The sequence below is a fragment of the Schistocerca gregaria genome, chromosome 1 (assembly GCF_023897955.1).
Source record: "Schistocerca gregaria isolate iqSchGreg1 chromosome 1, iqSchGreg1.2, whole genome shotgun sequence".
NCBI lineage: Eukaryota > Metazoa > Arthropoda > Insecta > Orthoptera > Acrididae > Schistocerca > Schistocerca gregaria.
Window position 1 is genome coordinate 577,484,323 of NC_064920.1, and position 19,175 is coordinate 577,503,497.

Consider the following 19,175-nt stretch of genomic DNA (forward strand, 5'->3'; position numbering starts at 1 on the left):
TCCACACCTCTGTCCACATTAAATCCACCAACAATACCTGCATTTTGACAGCTACCATCCCTTAGGCATCGAGAATCCCTCTCATACAACCTGGTCGCCCACGAATGATGTATCTGCATTGGCAAGAACTCTCTTGCTTAGTATACTGAGGTTCTCACAAAGTTACAACTTTACAACCATACAACTAAAAAACTTTGTCAGTGACAGCCAACACAGTGTTTACTGTTGCTCTTAATATCCAGTGATTTATCTACGATGAACAAAAGATTTTTGAATCAAGTAATTGTAAATGTATAGCGCTCTCATTTTCTCAGACTATGTACTCACCCTGACAAGACCCTGCACAATCAACTTTTCCAGCAATGGAACATATCGATGGGGCTTCTTGTTGCACATTTTTCTCATTTTGTAGCGACATCCATTGATAACATCCCAGACACACTCTTCTCTAGCCTTTAGATATTCTAAGCGCCATTTAGCTTTAGTAACCGCCTGAAAACTGTTAAGTATTCATAAGTCAGGATACATGCACTGTACAATTCCACAGGAAACTGAGGTGTGACTGACTCTATATCATAATCAACTGAAAGATTTGCCTGAAAAAATACATATGTATGTTGAAACTACTTGAGACATATTAAGTCCATGTCTTCTTTATTCCTTATTACCTTGCATTCCTTCTTCGGAGAGAACAGTTCTGCACATTCAAAGCATTCCATTCTCCTTCTTATTATATTACTATTTGTCCTTAGCACACAAATAGTTACATCTGTTTTCGACATAAAAGCACAAGAGCACATTTCCAGATTTCCTAAAAGGATTTGAGTCAGGACCACATCTATGCTTTTTTTAAATTTGTGACTGCATTTAGGACTTTTTGGTAGAGAGGATTCAGCATGTTGTCTAGAATGGAGAGTCACCATCAGATGTAGAAGCAACTTTGGATCTGCTCCAGGGAAGCATGTTGGGACCGCTGCTGTTCATGTTGCCTATTAATGACCTTGCAGACAATATTAATAGTACCCTCAGAATTTTTTCGAATGAATATAGTTATCCATAATGAAGTACTGTTTGAGAGAAGCTGTATAAATATTCAGTTAGATATTGTAAAGATTTCTACATCTAGATCTATACTCTGCAAACCACCATGAACTGCAAGCTGGAGGGTATATCCCATTGTACTAGTTATTAGGGTTTTTTCCCATTCCATTCACATATGCAGCATGGGAAGAATGACTGTTTGATTGACTGTGCATGCTGTAATTTTTGTAATCTTATCCTCAAATCCCTGTTTGAGCCACAAGTAAGGGACTGTAGAATGTTCCCAGAGTCATCATTTAAAACCAGTTCTTGTAATTTTGCTAAGAGACTTTCTTGGTGTAGTTTATATCTATCTTCAAGAGTCTTCCAGTTTGGTTCCTTCAATATCTGTGTCACTCTCCTATGGATTAAACAAACCTGTGACCACTCATGCTGCCTTTCTCTGCATATGTTTAATATTCCCTGTCAGTCGTATCTGGTATGGGTCCCACATTCTAGGGCAATATTCTGGAACCATTCTCACAAGTCATTTGTAAAGAATCTCCTTTGTAGACTGGTTGCACTTCTCCAGTATTCTACTAATAAACCAAAGTCTATCAACTACTTTACCCACAAATGAACCTATGTTATCAATCTGTTTCATATCCCTAGAAAGTATTACACTCAAGTATTTGTTTGAGATGGCTGATTCCAGCAGTGCTTCATTGATATTAGACTCAAAGGATACTACATTTTTTGGTTTTGTGAAGTGCAAAATTTTACATTTCTGAACATTTAGTGCAAGTTGACAACCTCTGTACAACTTGGAAATCTGATCAATATCTGACTGAATCTTTATGCACCTTCTTTCGGATAGTACTTCATTACATACAAATGCCTCATCACCAAAAAGCATGATTTTACTATTAACATTGTCTGCAATGTCATTAATTAACAATATGAAATGCAAGGATCCAAACACACTTCCCCAGGCACACCTGAAGTTGCTTCTACATTTGATGGTTACTCTCCTTCCAAGATAACCTGCTGCATCCTCCCTACCAAAAAGGCCTCAGTCCAGTCACAAGTTTTACTTGATGCCCCATACGACCATGCTTTTCACAATTATTGTAGGTGTGGTACTAATTAAAATGATTTTAAGAAATCAAAAAATACTGCATCTATCTCACTGCCTTGATCCAAATCTTTCAGTATGTAATGTCAGAAAAGTGAGAGTTAGGTTTCACATTATGTGCCTTTTTCCTAGAACTGGACTCAGGGTCTAGCATAGATTACATTTAGAGGAGGGGTTAACTCAGCCACAAATTCAGTATAGAATCTCACAGGAATTCCATTGGGCCATGAATCTTAGTTCAATTTTAATGATTTCAGATGTTTCTCAGCATCACTGACACTAATACTTATGTCACTTATCTTTTCAGTGGTACAAGGATCAAACTGGAGCAATTCTCCTAGATTTTCCTTTGTAAAGGAACATTAAAAATCAGAGTTAAGCATTTCAGTTTTTGCTTTGCTGCCATCAATCTCAGTTCCTGTCTCATTTGCTAGGGACTGGGCACTACTTTGGTGCCACTAACAGCCTTTACATATGACCAGAATTTCTTTGGGTTTTGTGAAATATCATTTGACAATATTCTGCAATGATAGTCTTGGAACACTTCACGCACTGCTCTCCTGAGAGCCAATGAATTTCATTCAGCATCACTCTATCTATAGCCTTACCCTTTGTTTTACACCTATTATGTGGTGATCTCTGTTTCTGTAGAAGTCTCTTTACAGTGACTGTATACCATGGAAGGACCCTCTCATTATAAACAGTTCTACTGAGTACATATCTAATCCAGTGCATGGCACTCATTTTTTTATCTAGTTTATTAAGCATACATATCTTTCTGGTTGTTTTAATTGTCCCTTGTACTTTGGTAACAATTGTTGCCACATCCACATCATGGTCACTGATACCAGTTTTGATGTGGACATCTTCAAGGAAGCCAGGTCTATTTGTTACCATTATCTTCAATATATTTTCATCATGAGTGGAGTTCCTAACTATTTGTTCTAGGTAGTTTTCAGAGAAGACTTTAAGCAATTAATTGTTGGATGATTAAAGTCTCCACTGATGATTATAATATGACTGAGAGACTTTTAAGTGAGCTTAGGTTGTCTCTAAAGTTTTTGGTTTCATCAGGAGATTAATCTGGTGGGTGACAGAATTATATTATGCCCACCCCTTATACTGTGTCTTGCCCAAAATATCTCACATGCAGCTTCTATTTTTATCTCAGTGGTTTTGAGTTCCTTGTCTATTGTAACAAATGCACCACCTCCATTTTCCATTTGACTATCCTTTCAGTATACATTTAAATTTTCCCCAAAAATCACAATGCTATCAATTTCAGGTTTCAACCACTTTTTGGTACCTCGTGTTATGTGAACTTCACTGCTTTTCAGGAGCATTTGAAACTCTGGCACTTTGTTGTAAATGATTTGCCAGTTAACCATTAGGATTTTAATACTCCCACCTGTGGGAGGCATTTCTTTTGATCTTACACTGATACTTCTTGATTTTCTACATCTGTCATTCTGGGTCATCTAATCTAGAAAACCCTGTGTTCACCCCACACACTGTCATCTACTTGAGTAGCAGCCTCTGATATGTAGTGCTCACCTGACCCATTTAGAGGGACCCTTCAGTTCTCAACCCTATGGCACAATCCAGGAAGTCGTAGCCTAGCTTTGTCACAGAACCTTCAAAGTCTGTGGCTCAATCCTTTTGTTCAACTTGTAACCAAAGGGTCATAATCAGTTACCGGGGACAATGCAGCAAATTGTGAGTATCATTGAAACTCGAAGTACAAGGCTGGTCTTCTCAATCTTCTCTGCCTACCACTGGAAAGACCATAGTATGACATCGGAGTCCAAATGACAGGCACCATTTCTTCCAACTTTTGCCACAATCTGCAGCTGGTTGCTTCCTGTTTCCTCAGTGGCTGCTGGAATAACATCTTCACTGTGTTGAATGAAGTTCCCAGGCATACACACTGAAGGGCCACGTGTCCTTCTCTGCCCCTTACTACCATTTCCCTAAGGGGTACCATCATTCACTGTACATTTGAACTATAAATGATTAATAGACCCCTAGCCTTTTGTGTTTGCTTCCTCTTGAGACTGAACAAAACAGATTTCTCCGAAACATGTGAAGTGTCCTACTGGCTCAGTTTCAGGTTCAGCGAAAGATAGCCTATCAAACTTGGTGGTTAGGGGGATTGTTACAACACCCTGAATCCTTCCTGGTCCCTATCTGCCCTGTCTGGAATGACTAGATCTACCACTGACATGTCACTCACAGTCAGGTGGACAGGTATTGACAGATCCTGTACTTTCTGCAGAGCGGACAGAATTCACAGGTAAGGATAATACTTGAGGTACTGGTCATACCAGTATCATAGGTACACAATTCTCGGGAGCTCTTCCAACATACCGATTTGCAACAGCTGCCAATTATTTGACTTTAGTCAGGGAAATTTCCAGCTGCTTATGAATGTCAACCAACTCATCCTGTATTGAAGAACAGCATTCAGAATGGGGCTGCATTTTTGTCAGTGCAATGTATTACAGGGCAGTGAACAAATAACTTTAAATTAAGCCTGGTGATTATCTTTTAATCTGTTGAGCTAAAAAATTGCTTCATTCCCTATAACAACTGAAGTAAATACACAAAACAAGATTTTTATTAAGGCAACACAAAAACCTGAGGTAAAAATTAATAGTTTCATAAAACATTCTGAGGTTAATGATAGTTGTTGGAAAACTCAAAAACAGAGTTAATTTGTGATAAATTCAGATAATATATAGCGCTACTCCTCTTTAAGGGGAAAACTAGACATAACACAATGTGCTAGTGAGAATATATGCTACAGTGATTAAATCACAAATGCCACAAAAAATGGCCCTGAGCACTATGGGACTTAAAATCTGAGGTCATCAGTCCCCTAGAACTAAGAACTACTTAAACCTAACTAACCTAAGGGCACCACACACATCCATGCCTGAGGCAGGATTCGAACCTGTAACCATAGCTGTAGCGTGGTTACAGACTGAAGCGCCTAGAACCGCTCAGCCAAACCGGCCAGCCACAAATCCAAATTTACTACAAATTGCTCACAGGTTATGCAAAGAACAATAGTAGCTTCCAACAGTTCTTGAAAACACATGTTTATTTGCATTGATATACAATGAAATTCAGGGGCGATGCATTTCAAAGTTGTGCAAAGATTGGTAAATTGCTTTACCTGTACAAAAATGTAAAATTGTGTACTTCCACCAATACAGTACCCTATGACTATATCAGTGAGTTACAGCTGGAATGAGACAACTCACACAAATACCTGACTATAACACTTTGTAGGAGCATGGAATGGGACAATCATATGAACTCTGTTGTGGGTAGAAGGTGGTAAACTTTGGTTTATTGGTCAAGTTCTGGGGAAAGAAAAACAGTCTAGAAAGGGGATTGCTCAAATCACTTGTGTGATCCATCCTAGAATATTGCCCAAGTGCATGGGAATCACACCAAATATGACCAGCTGGGGATATTGAATGTATACAGAGAAGGGCAGCATGAATTTTTGATCCCTGGGAGAGTGTCATAGAGATGCTGAAGAAACTGAACTGGCAGGCACTTGAAGATAGACATGAATTATCCCAAGAAAGCCAACTTACAAAATTTTAAGAACTGGCTTTAAATGATGACTCTAGGAATATACAACAGCCCCTGCCTATTGCTAACATAGAGGTCATGGAGAGAAGATTAGATGAATTGCAATATGCACAGAGGGATTTGAGCAATCATTCTTCCTATGCTCCACACATGAATGGAACAAAAAGAAACCCTGGGATATAACCTCTGCCATGCTTGCCACAGTGGTTTGCTGAGTATTGATGTAAATGTTATCCTCTCCGCCAGCAGATATTTGTCTTGGACAAACTATGCTACTTGAAAACTTTTTTTGATAATTATGCAGGAAGTACCACTCAGAAACAAAGAAGGCCATTGAGCAAGGATAGGTGCAAATGTAGTGGGTTAATTTCCCTCACATAATGCAACCACTGGACCTTATGCTTTTGTCTATAAACATCTGTCACCACTATGAATAGTGAGCTTTCTTGTCAGAGAAGCCACTGCCTGCAATAGGTCATGAACTGCTTCATTACTCAAAATAATTTCTTTGTGTGATAAATCTTGGGAAGCATGTAGAAAAAATCCATCTTCAATATTTGACCAGAAATGTGAGGGGGGGGGGGGCAGTGTTCACTCCTTGATAAGCTGATGCTGTATCAGTGTGTGTCCCTGGTTAAAGCCCTAATTTGTCTGCTGGAGTACTGTTGATGATGATCTTGTTTGTTGGGTGGGGACATGAGAGTTTGACAGCCTCCTTGAACACAAGTTTTATTGTTTCCTCCACATTTCAGACTTTAGTTTCAGTTGCACAATTTACATCATAAATATGGTATTTTAACTCTACATGCACTGTAAAAACCATCTACACTCAACAGATTTCTTAAGATGATAGAAAAGTCATCATTTACAAAGAAAAATGTCCATTACTTATTCAATTATCTATTTTCAACTCAGTTACATCTTACAAAAATTATTTCAATTACTGTTAAACGTTACATGGTATATAAGAAATTGTGGCTGGAAGTAGAAAACATTTCCAATCAGGCAGCTCAACCAACCCTTCAAGCCACCTAGCCATCAATGTAATTCAAATTTGACTGACACCAAAGACTTCTTCTTCATCCAAGGTATAGCTACTAATGGATGCTTCTGATCACATTTCCATATATTCTTGGTTTCCTGAAGCATGTATCAGTGAATATTGTGTAATCCTGTTCATTGCCTAATGTTTCACAGCCAATACATTCACATTGTTCCAGTTCCTCTTATGGCTTCAATTATCAGTTATGCAAAGCCATATTATTCATTTAATCTGATACATCCTTAATGTGCTGTATTTCTCTTCTTAATCATACTACACGGTATTATTTTCTGCTTACACACTTAAGGATTTCCTCATTTGTAATTCTTACCATTCATGGTACCCTAAGTTCTCTATGCCACATTCTCTTCCAGAAAACTTCTTCTTTATTGTTGTTCTTCACCTTTATCCAGGGCCAGTTAAAGGTAGCATGGGGTACACTGGCCCGATGAACTGTGAGAACACTATTTAGAAATATGTTTTCATATTTTTAATATATTTTTTCTTTCCAATTAATACAAGAAGTTACTTCAGTTTCAATTATTTATACACTAAGAGCTATTATGTACAAAATATAAAAGAACATAAATAACCACTATGAAGGAATTATCTGAATGCCATCCATTACTGGAATAAAAAAAATCAAAGAACAGGAGTTGACTGTGAGTAACAGCAAGTAAGACAGTGGCAATGAAGATGAGTAGGATGTCCACATCTTGTAACACCACACTGAAAGGAGGGAAGGTTGAATGTGTGAAAAGTTTCAGTCATCTCGGTAGTGTCACATCAAGTAATGGAAGTGACCAGTTGTAAGTTTTAAACAGAGCAGCAAAAGGATATAGCTTCTTCCATCAAATACAAAACCTAATGTAAGACAAAGGAACTCAATCTCCACATCAGTATTTCGAGATGGATGTACCAAGAAAAGCCCTTACTGGGCAGCCTAGGAGGAGATGGACAGAACAGGTTAATGAAGATCTCAAGTAGACACGAACACCAACAATGTAGGAAGAGACAGGAGTTATGTGAGCTGCAATGGAGAGAGAAAAGCTATGCCCGGACAGAAATTAGTGGAGACATATTGTTCACAAAGTTCAAACCCAGCTTGTAGGGATGAAATCCTGATGATGATGATGATGATGATGATGATGGGACAGAAATCAGCAGATGTGATGTACATGTAGAGACAAACAAATGATCACAATTTCAGAAAAACTAGATAATTCATACAGGCAAAAGAGCTTCACAAACTAAGCACATCAATATTATGTTAGTCCACCTCTTGCCATTATCTTTGCAGTTACTCAGCTTGTCAATGATTGATGAGAGTTGTTGGGTGTCCTCTTGAGGGTTACTGTGTCAAATTCTGTCCAACTAGCATTAAATCACCAAAATCCTGAGATGGTTGGAGGTACCTACCCATAATGCTCCACGTGTTCTCAATTGGGGAGAGATCCAGTACCATTGCTGGCCAAGGTAGGGTTTGGTAACCCCAAAGGCAAGCAGTAGAAACTTTCTCCATAGGCAAAATGGCATTATTTATCTGAAATGTAAGCCCATGATAGCTTACCATGAAGGGTAACAAAATGGGATGCAGAATGTTGTTGACAAACTGCTGTGCTGTAAGGATGTTGTGGATGACAACCAAAGGGATCTTGTTATGACAGGAAATGACGTTCCCTACCATCACTCCTGGTTGTCGCGTCATACAGTCATGTGGTATCCTGTCACTATCCATGCTGTCTCCAGACAAATCTCATCAACTACAGTACAGTTGATATACAATTTTTTGGGCCTTAGAGTGTATAAAGAATAATATGGAAGATATATTTCATCTTCCAGACATTCAAAAACCTTGTCACAGTCGGCACTTGCATCTGACTCTGATCTGTAACAAGCAATAGTACCTGCCCATCACACTTTTGATGTCGGGATGCGAACTGACACACACAAATCACACATTGCTCTTACTGAGGCTATTACTTAGACTAATATAAAATAGGTGTCCCATAACAAACACAACTTTTAAAAAGCCTGCCAACAAAATTGCATGATTTTCATCTTCTCTCCATTTTTCTATTTTTTTAATGGCATGAAAACTTATAACAAGTGTGATGAATGTTGTATTTAGACTGTTCAAGAACTCTGTTGAATGTCTGATGTTTGATCATCAAAGCAAATAAGATGAATGTTGTGTTTGGACTATTCAAAAAATCTGTGGGATGTTTGATCAACATAATGCATGTAATAAGTTGAGCTCGAGCTTGATGAGACAGACAGCTAAATTGGAGAAAACTGGTTTGTTGTGGTCATGAAACCCTTGGGGTATCCTCACGTTGCCATCATGAGTTATAATGTTGCTATCAAGTCCATTGAAATCTATTTTCCAATGTTTACAACAACTTGATATCCCCAAAAGTATGCACTGGATTCTGAAAGAAGATGTGTACATTTGGTTCCATAAAATGCAACTGGCAGAAGAACTCAACTGAAATGATAAGGTAAAACACATACAATTGGCCCATTGGAAAGCTGCAAATCAAAGAGTGGACAACAACTGAGGCATACTCTTGAATCACAACTTAACTGAAATGTACTGAGATCAAGATACAGAACACCCAACTTTTAAAAAAGTTTTCTTGATCATTTCAAACTCTCATACATGGACTACATTTTGGGCAAACATAGACAAAATATTTTGGTTTCAGAGTACATGACATGAGAGAGTAATATGTAAGAATTACTGTCTGATGTGTACTTGAGTTAAAGTGTCATTTCAGAAAATGCCTCAATTTCACTGAGCAAATAATATTCAATGATGACACACATTTTTCATTGCATGACTTTGTGAACAAGCAAAATTGCATGGTTTGGGGCACAGAAAACTGCTGAGTAATTACATACAAGCCGTTACATCCACAATGAGTGATGTGGTATGATATTTTGACTGAGGTCATAACTGGACAGTGCTTCTTCAAACATGACACCGGAAATGCATTAACAGTAGATGGTGAATGCTACCTCAATATGTTAGGAGAGTTTTTGTGGTCTGAACTGAACTGTATGAACAATAAATAGGTTTGGTTTCAATAAGATGGGGCAAACCACCACATATCAGTTGCAACAGTTAACTTGTTGGAGAAGTTCCCTGACTGAGTGGCTCCTTGCAATGGTGATGTGGTTTGGTCACTCTGATCTTGTGATTTGACACAAAGGAATTTCTCTCTATATCTACATCTACACTCTGCATACCACAGTGAAGTGCAAGGCAGATGGTATACCTTATTCTACGAGTTGTTAGGGTTTTCTCCTGTTCCATTAACATATGCAGTGCAAGACAAATGATTGTTTAAATGCCTCTGTATGCTCAGTCATTAATCTAATCTTGTCCTCACAGTCCCTACAGGACTCATATATTGGGTCTTGTAGTATATTCCTAAGGTCACAATTTAAATCCAGTTCCAAATTCACTGACTTAATAAAAAACTTTGGCTTCAAAATAAACTTCACGCAACCCACTAGAGTAAATGCACAGTCACCTACCTGTATTGATAATATTCTAACAAATTATGTATTTCAAGATGTTTACATAACGGGCATTCAATAAGACATGAGCCGGAGGCATAATTACAGAAACCAGTACTTGTATGTTACAAGTATTGGCCCTGGCTGTTGAGACACTTGTCCCACTGTGACACAAGGTGATGAATGGCTGTCTCGTAAAATTCCCGGAGCTGCAATGTTAACCAGCTTCGCATTGACAGTTAGATGTCGCCATCTGAGGTGAACCATTTGCCCCTCAGAGCCTTTCTAATGGGACCACAAATTGTGTGATCACAGGGAGAGAGTTCCGGAGTGCATGGAGGGTGGCCAAGAACCTCCCATTTGAATTTCTGCAGGAGTGCTGCAAGTGTGTTGGCCTTATATGGCTGTGCATTGTTGTGGTGCAGAATAACTCCAAGGGTGAGATTGCCTGGTCATTTTGATTTGATTGCTTGGCATAGGATATTCAATGTTTGTGAGTAATTCTGGGCATTCACTGTTGTCCCATGCTGCAGGAAGTGAACCAGAAGGGGGCCATCTTGGTCGAAGAAGAACATCAGCATAACATTTCCTGCACTCTTGTGGACGGCAACATCCAGCTGTATGTGTAGAACTGGTTAACATCACAGCACCAAGAATTTTATGAGACAGCCATTCACCATCTTGTGTCAGAGTGTGACAAGTGTCTCAACAGCCAGGGTCAATACTTCTAACATACAGGTAATGGTGGCTGAAAACCTGTCATTTGAATTTTTGCAGGAGTGTCACAACTGTGTTCGCCATGTGAGGCTTTGCATTGTCGTGGAGCAGGCTAACCCCAATGGTTGGACTACCTGGTCATTTCAATTTGATTGCTTGGCAAAGGGTGATCAAGGTTTGCGAGTAATGCTGGGCATTCACTGTTGTCCCGTGCTGCAGGAAGTGAATCAGAAGGGGGCCATCTTAATCAAAGAAGAACATCAGCATAACATTTCCTGCACTCTTGTGGATGGCAACATTTAGCTGTACGTGCAGACCTGGTTAACACTGCAGCCCCAGGATTCTTATGAGACAGCCATTCACCGCCTTGTGTCACAGTGCGACAAGTGTCTCAACAGCTAGAGTAAATACTTGTAATGAACAGGTATTGGTTTCTGTAATTATGCATCTGGCTTGTTTCTTCTGAATGCCCCTTATGCATTTTGCATGGATTTAGGAATCTCTGACCACTCAGCATTATTCATTGAACTACCAAGAATTATGAAAAAAATTTCATGTAACAAAAGCCATATGAAATGGAACTTCAATGAAAAAAATTCAATTACATTTACAAATAAGTTAAGAGAGGTTGAATGGCCTTACGGCAGCTGTATTTTGAGTAATAGCAACTTTAACAATTTTTAAGTAGCTTTCTTGAAATATTTGATGAAACTTTTCCACTTGTACCACATGCATCAAAACAACTAATAAACAGGTATAAAAATTTACAGTGGCAGCAACAGCAAACTCCACAATGAACTGAAATATAGTAAAACAGACATTTCACTGAATATGCATATCATTATAAAGCTATATTTAAAAACATTGTGAAGGCAGCCAAGTTCATAGTACAACATAAAAGCAAAACAAAAGCAGTGTGATCTGTTGTCAAATCAGAGTTATGTGTTGGAGTCAGTAGTAATAAAATATCTAGGATTAAAGTGGGTGATAGCTTTATTTTAAATCCAGCTCATATGTCAGACTGTTTAAATGATTTCTTCATAAATATGGTAAAGTCAGATGTTGATGTAGCAGAGTATCAGCGTAAAGTAAATCCCTTTGGAGTTCACTAGGAAGATGAGTATCTTACCAATTTAAAAAAAGTCACAATAAAGGATGTGGAAAATGTTATATTGTCATTAAAAAATAAAAATTCTGCTAAGTGGGATCGGATAACCATTAAAATGATTAAAACAGTGTGTGGCATAATAGCACCTCCCCTAACTAAAATATTCAACTAGTCTTTTGAACAGGGATGCTTTCCCAATGTATTGAAGTATGCTGAAGTCAGACCTCTATTCAGGAAATGGTCTAGTGCAGACATTGGAAACTATCAGCCTATTTCTATTCTACCAATCCTGTCAAAAGTGTTAGAAAATGTAGATGTAAACCAGAGCAAAAACTATATTGTAAAAACTGATATTTTTTTAAGTAATCGGTTTGGATTTCAATCAGGAAAAAACACTCTGGGTGCAGTGAATAACTTTAATGAAAAGATAGACAAATCACTGTATAAGAGGAGTTAAGTTGTAGGTATCTTCTGTGATCTCACAAAAGCATTTGACTCTGTGAACCATGACTACAAATTAGACAAATACAGGATTATGGACAATGCTCTAAATTGGTTAACATCATACTTACACAACAGAAAAGAAAGGGTAACTATCACCTCAGATGCAGTGAATTATTACTCTAAATGGAATACAGTATCACTAGTTGTGCCTCAAGGCTCCATTTTGGGACCAATCCTGTTCCTATACTAAATAAATGACTTACCCATAAGTCCCCCATCAGTTCTGTTTGCAGTTGATACTTCTGTTTTAACTGAATATTATGATGCGGAAAAAATTCTGAGCTCAGTTGTATGCATGCTGGATACATTAGAAAACTGTTTCCAGTTAAATGGTTTGAAACTCAACATCGCAAAAACCCACATGGTACATTTCAAAACCAAACATTCAAAACATGTGGAACTTAAAATACAACATATCAACCTACAAAGGAAATTGACACAGTCAAATTCCTGGGACTAAATGTGGACAAGAACTTAGCTGGAATACATATGTTGACTTCCTATCAAATAAATTACGTAGTTTTCCATTTGCAGTGCAAATACTAGCAAAATTCCACTGATTAGAGTACACAAAAAATTGCTTATCATTGTTGTTTTGAATCTGTCATTAGATATGCGATAATCATCTGAGGAAGTTCAAGTAGTGTACCTCAAATACTAAAACTGCAAAAGAAAATTGTTTTATACATATACATTTATGAAATTCTGATCTTCCTACACAGCAGACAAAAATTATTTGAGGAGAATCATTTTAATCATATATACAAGACAAGAAATAAAATAATTTTATGCTACCCACCCACCAGTTGAAATTATATGTACAGACTCCATAGTATATGAGAATGACAATATACAACAAATTAATGTGCAAAAACATATTTAAGCCAAAGCCAGAAATTTTAAAAATGATGCTACCAGAGATTCTGTGGGAGAAATGCTCCCATTCAATCGAAGAATTTATAGTGGATGAAATGATCTTTTGAGCAAGGAGTAATTAAGTATTAGATTTTATTGTAAATCAGTATAACAAAATTGTATTATTATTATTATGCTGTCTATTAACATCAGCTGTTCTTTATTTATGGTGAAATTTACCACAGTTTGACATGTCTCCTGTACCTGAATCAAATGATTTAGATTATGTACATGATGAGACAAATAAACCACAATTCACAAAGTTCTTGAAACTTTATAAGCAGGCTTTTGCATTGTATCAGTGGTGTTGTAAGCACTCTCCTTTGCAGACTGATTGCATTTCCCCATTATTCTACCAATAAACCAAAATATGCCTACATGTTTTACACTATCCCATGTGGACACCAACAAACCATGATCCCTTCCAAAATTCAACACCAAAATTCAGCTTCTAATTTCAAAAATAGAAAGGCAAGTACATAAAAAAGTTGAATAGAGGTTAATCAAAAGAATGAGAGTACACCTGCAGAGTAATGGAGGGCATTTGAGTAATATGTCTCATACATAATCACAGAGAACATACACTGCATCAATATGTAAATTACTTAATTTGTTCAATATCTTTGTATGTCATTATGCACTCAAAAACCTGCATTTTGTATGGAAAACAATTGGCAGTTTCAACACTTTTCAAAAAAAATGGATTTCTGAGACTTAGCAATGACTTGTTGTTAATTTTTTAGATGTCCTTTTTTTAAAATAAGTCCGGCTCAAAGCTCCTCAGAGACAGGCAATTCACTCTTGTTGGACCCATAATTGCCCTTATTTGGTTCTAAATTACTTTTAATCTTGAAAAAGGCATTTGACACAGCATTTTGCAACCATAATAGTGAAAAAATTCAGCACATCTTCCCATGGAAAAATAAGATCCAAATGAATTATTAACTACTGTAACTACAATTCACAAACATTATGATGACATTTGGAAATTGTTTCAGTTAAATCTATTTTCAAATATTAATGGAGTAAACCAGCTCCTCTTTAAAATTATTTTTAATATCTTTGGGGTAACTATTAATCACTTGTTAACAATGGAAATGATAAATTATTGATAAAATTAGTTAATTGTTTAGATAAAAAAACCTACTCACCTAGCAGTGAGTGCACTCACCTTTTATGTGTGTGTTCTGCTGCCAAGCTTTCAGAGACGGTGGCTCCTTCTTCAGGCAGAAGGGGTTCAAGGGGCAGGAATAAGGGTGAAGGAAAAGGACTGGAGAGGTCAAGGAAAATGGGTGGATTTTGGGAAAGTCACCCAGAACTGCAGGTCAGGGATGAGAAGGAAAGACTGATTGTTGGGGACTGCATCAGACGAGATTGAAAACCTGAGGGCTTAAACATGGAAGACAGGGTAATATGCAAGACAGAGATTACTACTAAAACATTGTGCACAAGTTAATAAGAGTGAAAATCTAGGTGCATTGTGTGTAACATAGGTGTGAGTGTGTGGTGAAAAATAGACAGAAAAGACAATGAAAGATGTAGAAAACTAAAACGAGTGAAGTAAACAGTAGTTACAGTGAAGAAAAGCTGAGATGCAAGAAATTAACATAAATTCATGCCAGGTTGGTTGCGAGAACCAAGGACATGTTATAGTGTTAGTTTCCACCTGCAGAGTTCTGAGAAACTGGTGTCTGGGGGAAGAATCCAGATGGTGCATGTGGTGAAGCAGGCACTGTGGTCTTGAATGTCATGCTGCAGAGCATGCTCTGCTACAGGATATTGTGAGTAGCCAGCATACACCCTCTGCCTCTGCCTATTGATTCTAATTGATAATTTGGTGGTAGTCATGCCGATGTTGAAGGCTGAACAGTCTTTACATGATAAGTGGTATATGATGTGTCATTTTGCAGGTGCTCTCCCTTTGATAGTATATGTTTTGCCAGTTATAAGGTGGTGGTAGGTGGTGGTAGGAGAGTCCATAGGGAAAGTCTTGCAGTGGGGAGAGTCACAGGGGCAGGAGCCATAGGGTAGGGAGATGGGTGCGGAAGGAGCATATGGACTGACAAGAATATTGCAGAGATTGGAAGGGTGATGGAAACCTATACTAGGAGTAGTGGACAAAATTTCAGACATAATGTATCTCCTTTCAGGGCATGATTTTAGGAAGTCATGGCCCTGTTGAAATAGTTGATTAACACATTCCAGACCAGGATAATACTGAGTCACCAATGGTGTGCTCCAAAGCAGTTTTGTGGAGGGATCACCAGTACCAGGATTGGATGTGATGGCAAGGAAATCTGCTTTTTAACTAGGCTGGTGGGGTAACTGTGTGCAGTGAAGGCTGAGGTGAGAATAATGGTATATTGCTGTAATGAGTCTGCATCCGAACAAATACATTTGCCTCGGATGTCAAGACTGAATGGGAGGGAATGTTTGACATGGAACGGATGGCAACTGTCAAAATGTAAGTACCGTTGTTTGTTGGTGGATGGAAGTGTGTAGCTCCTACCCCTATGCACCCTCCTCCCACCACCTATAATAGCCCAGTAACTGGCAAAACATATACTATCAAAGGGAGAGCCACCTGCGAAATGACACGTCATGTGCCAGCTATTCTGTAAAGACTGTTCAGCCTTCTACATCGGCATGACTACCACCAAATTATCAATTAGAATCAATAGGCACAGGCAGAGGGTGTATGCTGGCTACTCACAATATCCTGTAGCAGAGTATGCTCTGCAGCATGACATTCAAGACCACAGTGCCTGCTTCACCACATGCACCATCTGGATTCTTCCCCCAGACACCAGTTTCTCAGAACTCTGCAGGTGGAAACTAACACTATAACATGTCCTTGGTTCTCGCAACCAACCTGGCATGAATTTATGTTAATTTCTTGCATCTCAGCTTTTCTTCACTGTAACTACTGTTTACTTCACTCGTTTTAGTTTTCTACATCTTTCATTGTCTTTTCTGTCTATTTTTCACTGCCCCCTCCCACCTCTGGTAAGTACAATGCACTTAGATTTTCATTCTTATTAACACAAGCAAGATGTTTTAGTAGTAATCTCTGTCTTGCATATTACCCTGTCTTCCATGTTTAAGCTCTCAGGTTTTCAAATCTTGTCCGATGCAGCCCCCAACAATCAGTCTTCCTTTCTAATCCCATACGGTAAGTCTCCCCTGTTCCCCTGACCTGTAACTCTGGGTGACTTACCCAAAATCTACCCCTTTTACTAGACCTCTCCAGTCCTTTTGCTTCACCCTTCTTCCTTCCCCTTCAACCCTTCTGCCTGAAGGAGCCACTGGCTACAAAAGCCTGCCAATCACAACAGTCTTTTATGTGTGTGTTCTGCTGCTGCTTGGTGAGTAGATCTTTTATCTATTAATCAATTTAGATGTATCAATTCTGGCTTTGATGGCTTTTTCATTGGCTGATGTAAGTGGTAGTGGATTTTAAAGAAATCCAAAAGCACCCTTCAGTTTTGTGTATACTATGTGTCTTCTTGCTGAAGGAGAAATGTGACTGTCAATAATTACATGATAAGTTTTAACTTATAATTTTTCAGGTGGACTCATACATACAGCAGCACTATTATTTTCAACCTTTCGTGGTTTTTACTCATTTTTCAGAATTTAATAAGATACCTCAGCTTTTACAGAGTCTTATTTGGGTCTGAATTACAAATATGGCTTTGAATAATTTTTGACATGAACCATTTTCTCAACAACAAAAAAGTGGGACCCATACATCCTACTGATCATTTCTGGAACCGGTTTTCCTCACAATGAAGTTACTACAAATTAGTGTAAAATTTATGAACAAGGCTTATTTGCACCAGTATTTAACATTAATGTATTGGAAATTAAATGTCTCTCATTTTTGCCAATATATAAACATCTGGTATACTTTATTATTTCCAACAAAAAATACATTTTGCTACTTAGTGAATATTACTTACATTGTGTGAAAATTTGGAAAGCAAGGTGAAATACAAAGTGACACATTACAGGATGAACAAACATATTTTGTTTGTTTTTCAGTGTCTGTTGTGCTGCAAAACCTACACCACCTCCTGGTCTTTTGCTCCTTGGGAAAATGAGACCTGACATTCATAAGCATTACTTCCTGTGGCCCTGCAGTGACACCTCTTTTGCTAGAACAGAAAGCAGATGATGGGCCCGTTTTCATTCTTGATGAAAATCCATTTATCAACTGCCTTGCTACTCTCATTCGAAATGACAGCTGGTTTGCATTTCGTCTTGACAGTTGAAATAGTACATAAGAGTTGACGATGGCTAAGTCAACAAAAAATAAAATAGTCGCTGCCACCATTTCACTGATCACCTGCCAACCATATACCTTTCTCGTAGCTGGTCAAAACGATCTACTCCACCCATAGTACTATTATAGACATGTCCTACTTCAGGACATGAAATCCTGATTGTGGATCCATCTTTCAATTTTCTTTTGATGAATACAACATCTTTAGGATTATGTGCAGTGGAAAGGAGACAGACTGCTTTGCTATCTTGCCACTTAAGAGCAGCAACACCAGATTTGACAGCAAACGTAAACTGTCCACGGTTTAGACTTTGTAATTTACTTGCCAAAAATTGAGATAGGCCTTTTCTGTTTCCTCTGACGGTACCACAGCTATAAAGCCCCCGTTTTCTCAGTTGCTTCATTAGTCTAAATGTTGAAAATAAATTATCAAAAACCACAGTTCTATTAGAATTAAAAAATGGTTTACAGAGTTCCAGCACTACTCTTTCACACATTTGGCAGTCTTTGAATTCCCCTTTACTGGCAGCAGATTTACCTGTGTAGACATCAAAATTTGAAACAAAACCTGTGTTTACATCAACAAGGCACCAAATTTTATAACCTCTTTTTACAGGTTTCATGAGCATGTACTGTTTCAGGCTTGTTCTTCCTTTGAATGCAACCATTGGCTCATCAACTGCAAGTGAAGTAGAAGGGTGATATTGTGAATTGTGAATTGTGAATTGTGTTTTATTCATCTCATGACGTACATTTGCAATCCATTTGGTTTGCGTACAGGAGACATGTCAAAAATTTATAAAACAATTACAATGATTTTTACATTAATTAATGATAGCACTATAATAAATAACAACACTATAAGGATATTTCTTGGAACATGTAACACATTGTACCCAGCTCAAATTTCCAGATTGTCCTGCATGAATTCATCCACTGAGTAATAACACTTCATTGTCAGTACCTCATATAGCTTTCTTTTAAGTGAACCTAAATTCATCTGCATCAACTTGTTCCCTTTTAATTTATTAAAAATTTTCATTCCCATGTATTGAGGTCCCTGGGCAAACAGTCTGAGGCGGTGGGTGGGGAGCATAAAATTTTCTTTGTTTCTGGTATCATGTGAATGGACAAAATGGTTTCCCTCAAATAAGTCGCGTCTGGAGTACAAAAATATAATAATCTCATATATGTATAAGGATGGCAGAGTTAATATTTTGAGTTTCCTAAATAATGGTCGACATGGTTCTTTGTGATTGGCAGTGCACATATTTCGTATGATTTTTTTCTGTATTTTTAGTATCCGCACTATGTTTGT

General features: G+C 37.9%; 1 protein-coding gene across 2 annotated transcripts in view; it reads right to left on the reverse strand.

The window, feature by feature from the left end:
• Positions 1-19,175, reverse strand: part of LOC126356729 (V-type proton ATPase subunit E-like) — a 274,209-nt gene that overhangs the window by 194,977 nt on the left and 60,057 nt on the right. For both annotated transcript variants that reach the window (XM_050007393.1, XM_050007394.1), the window contains exon 3: positions 328-499. In XM_050007393.1, the coding sequence (XP_049863350.1) occupies positions 328-499 (172 nt within the window). The remainder of the gene's footprint in view (positions 1-327; positions 500-19,175) is intronic.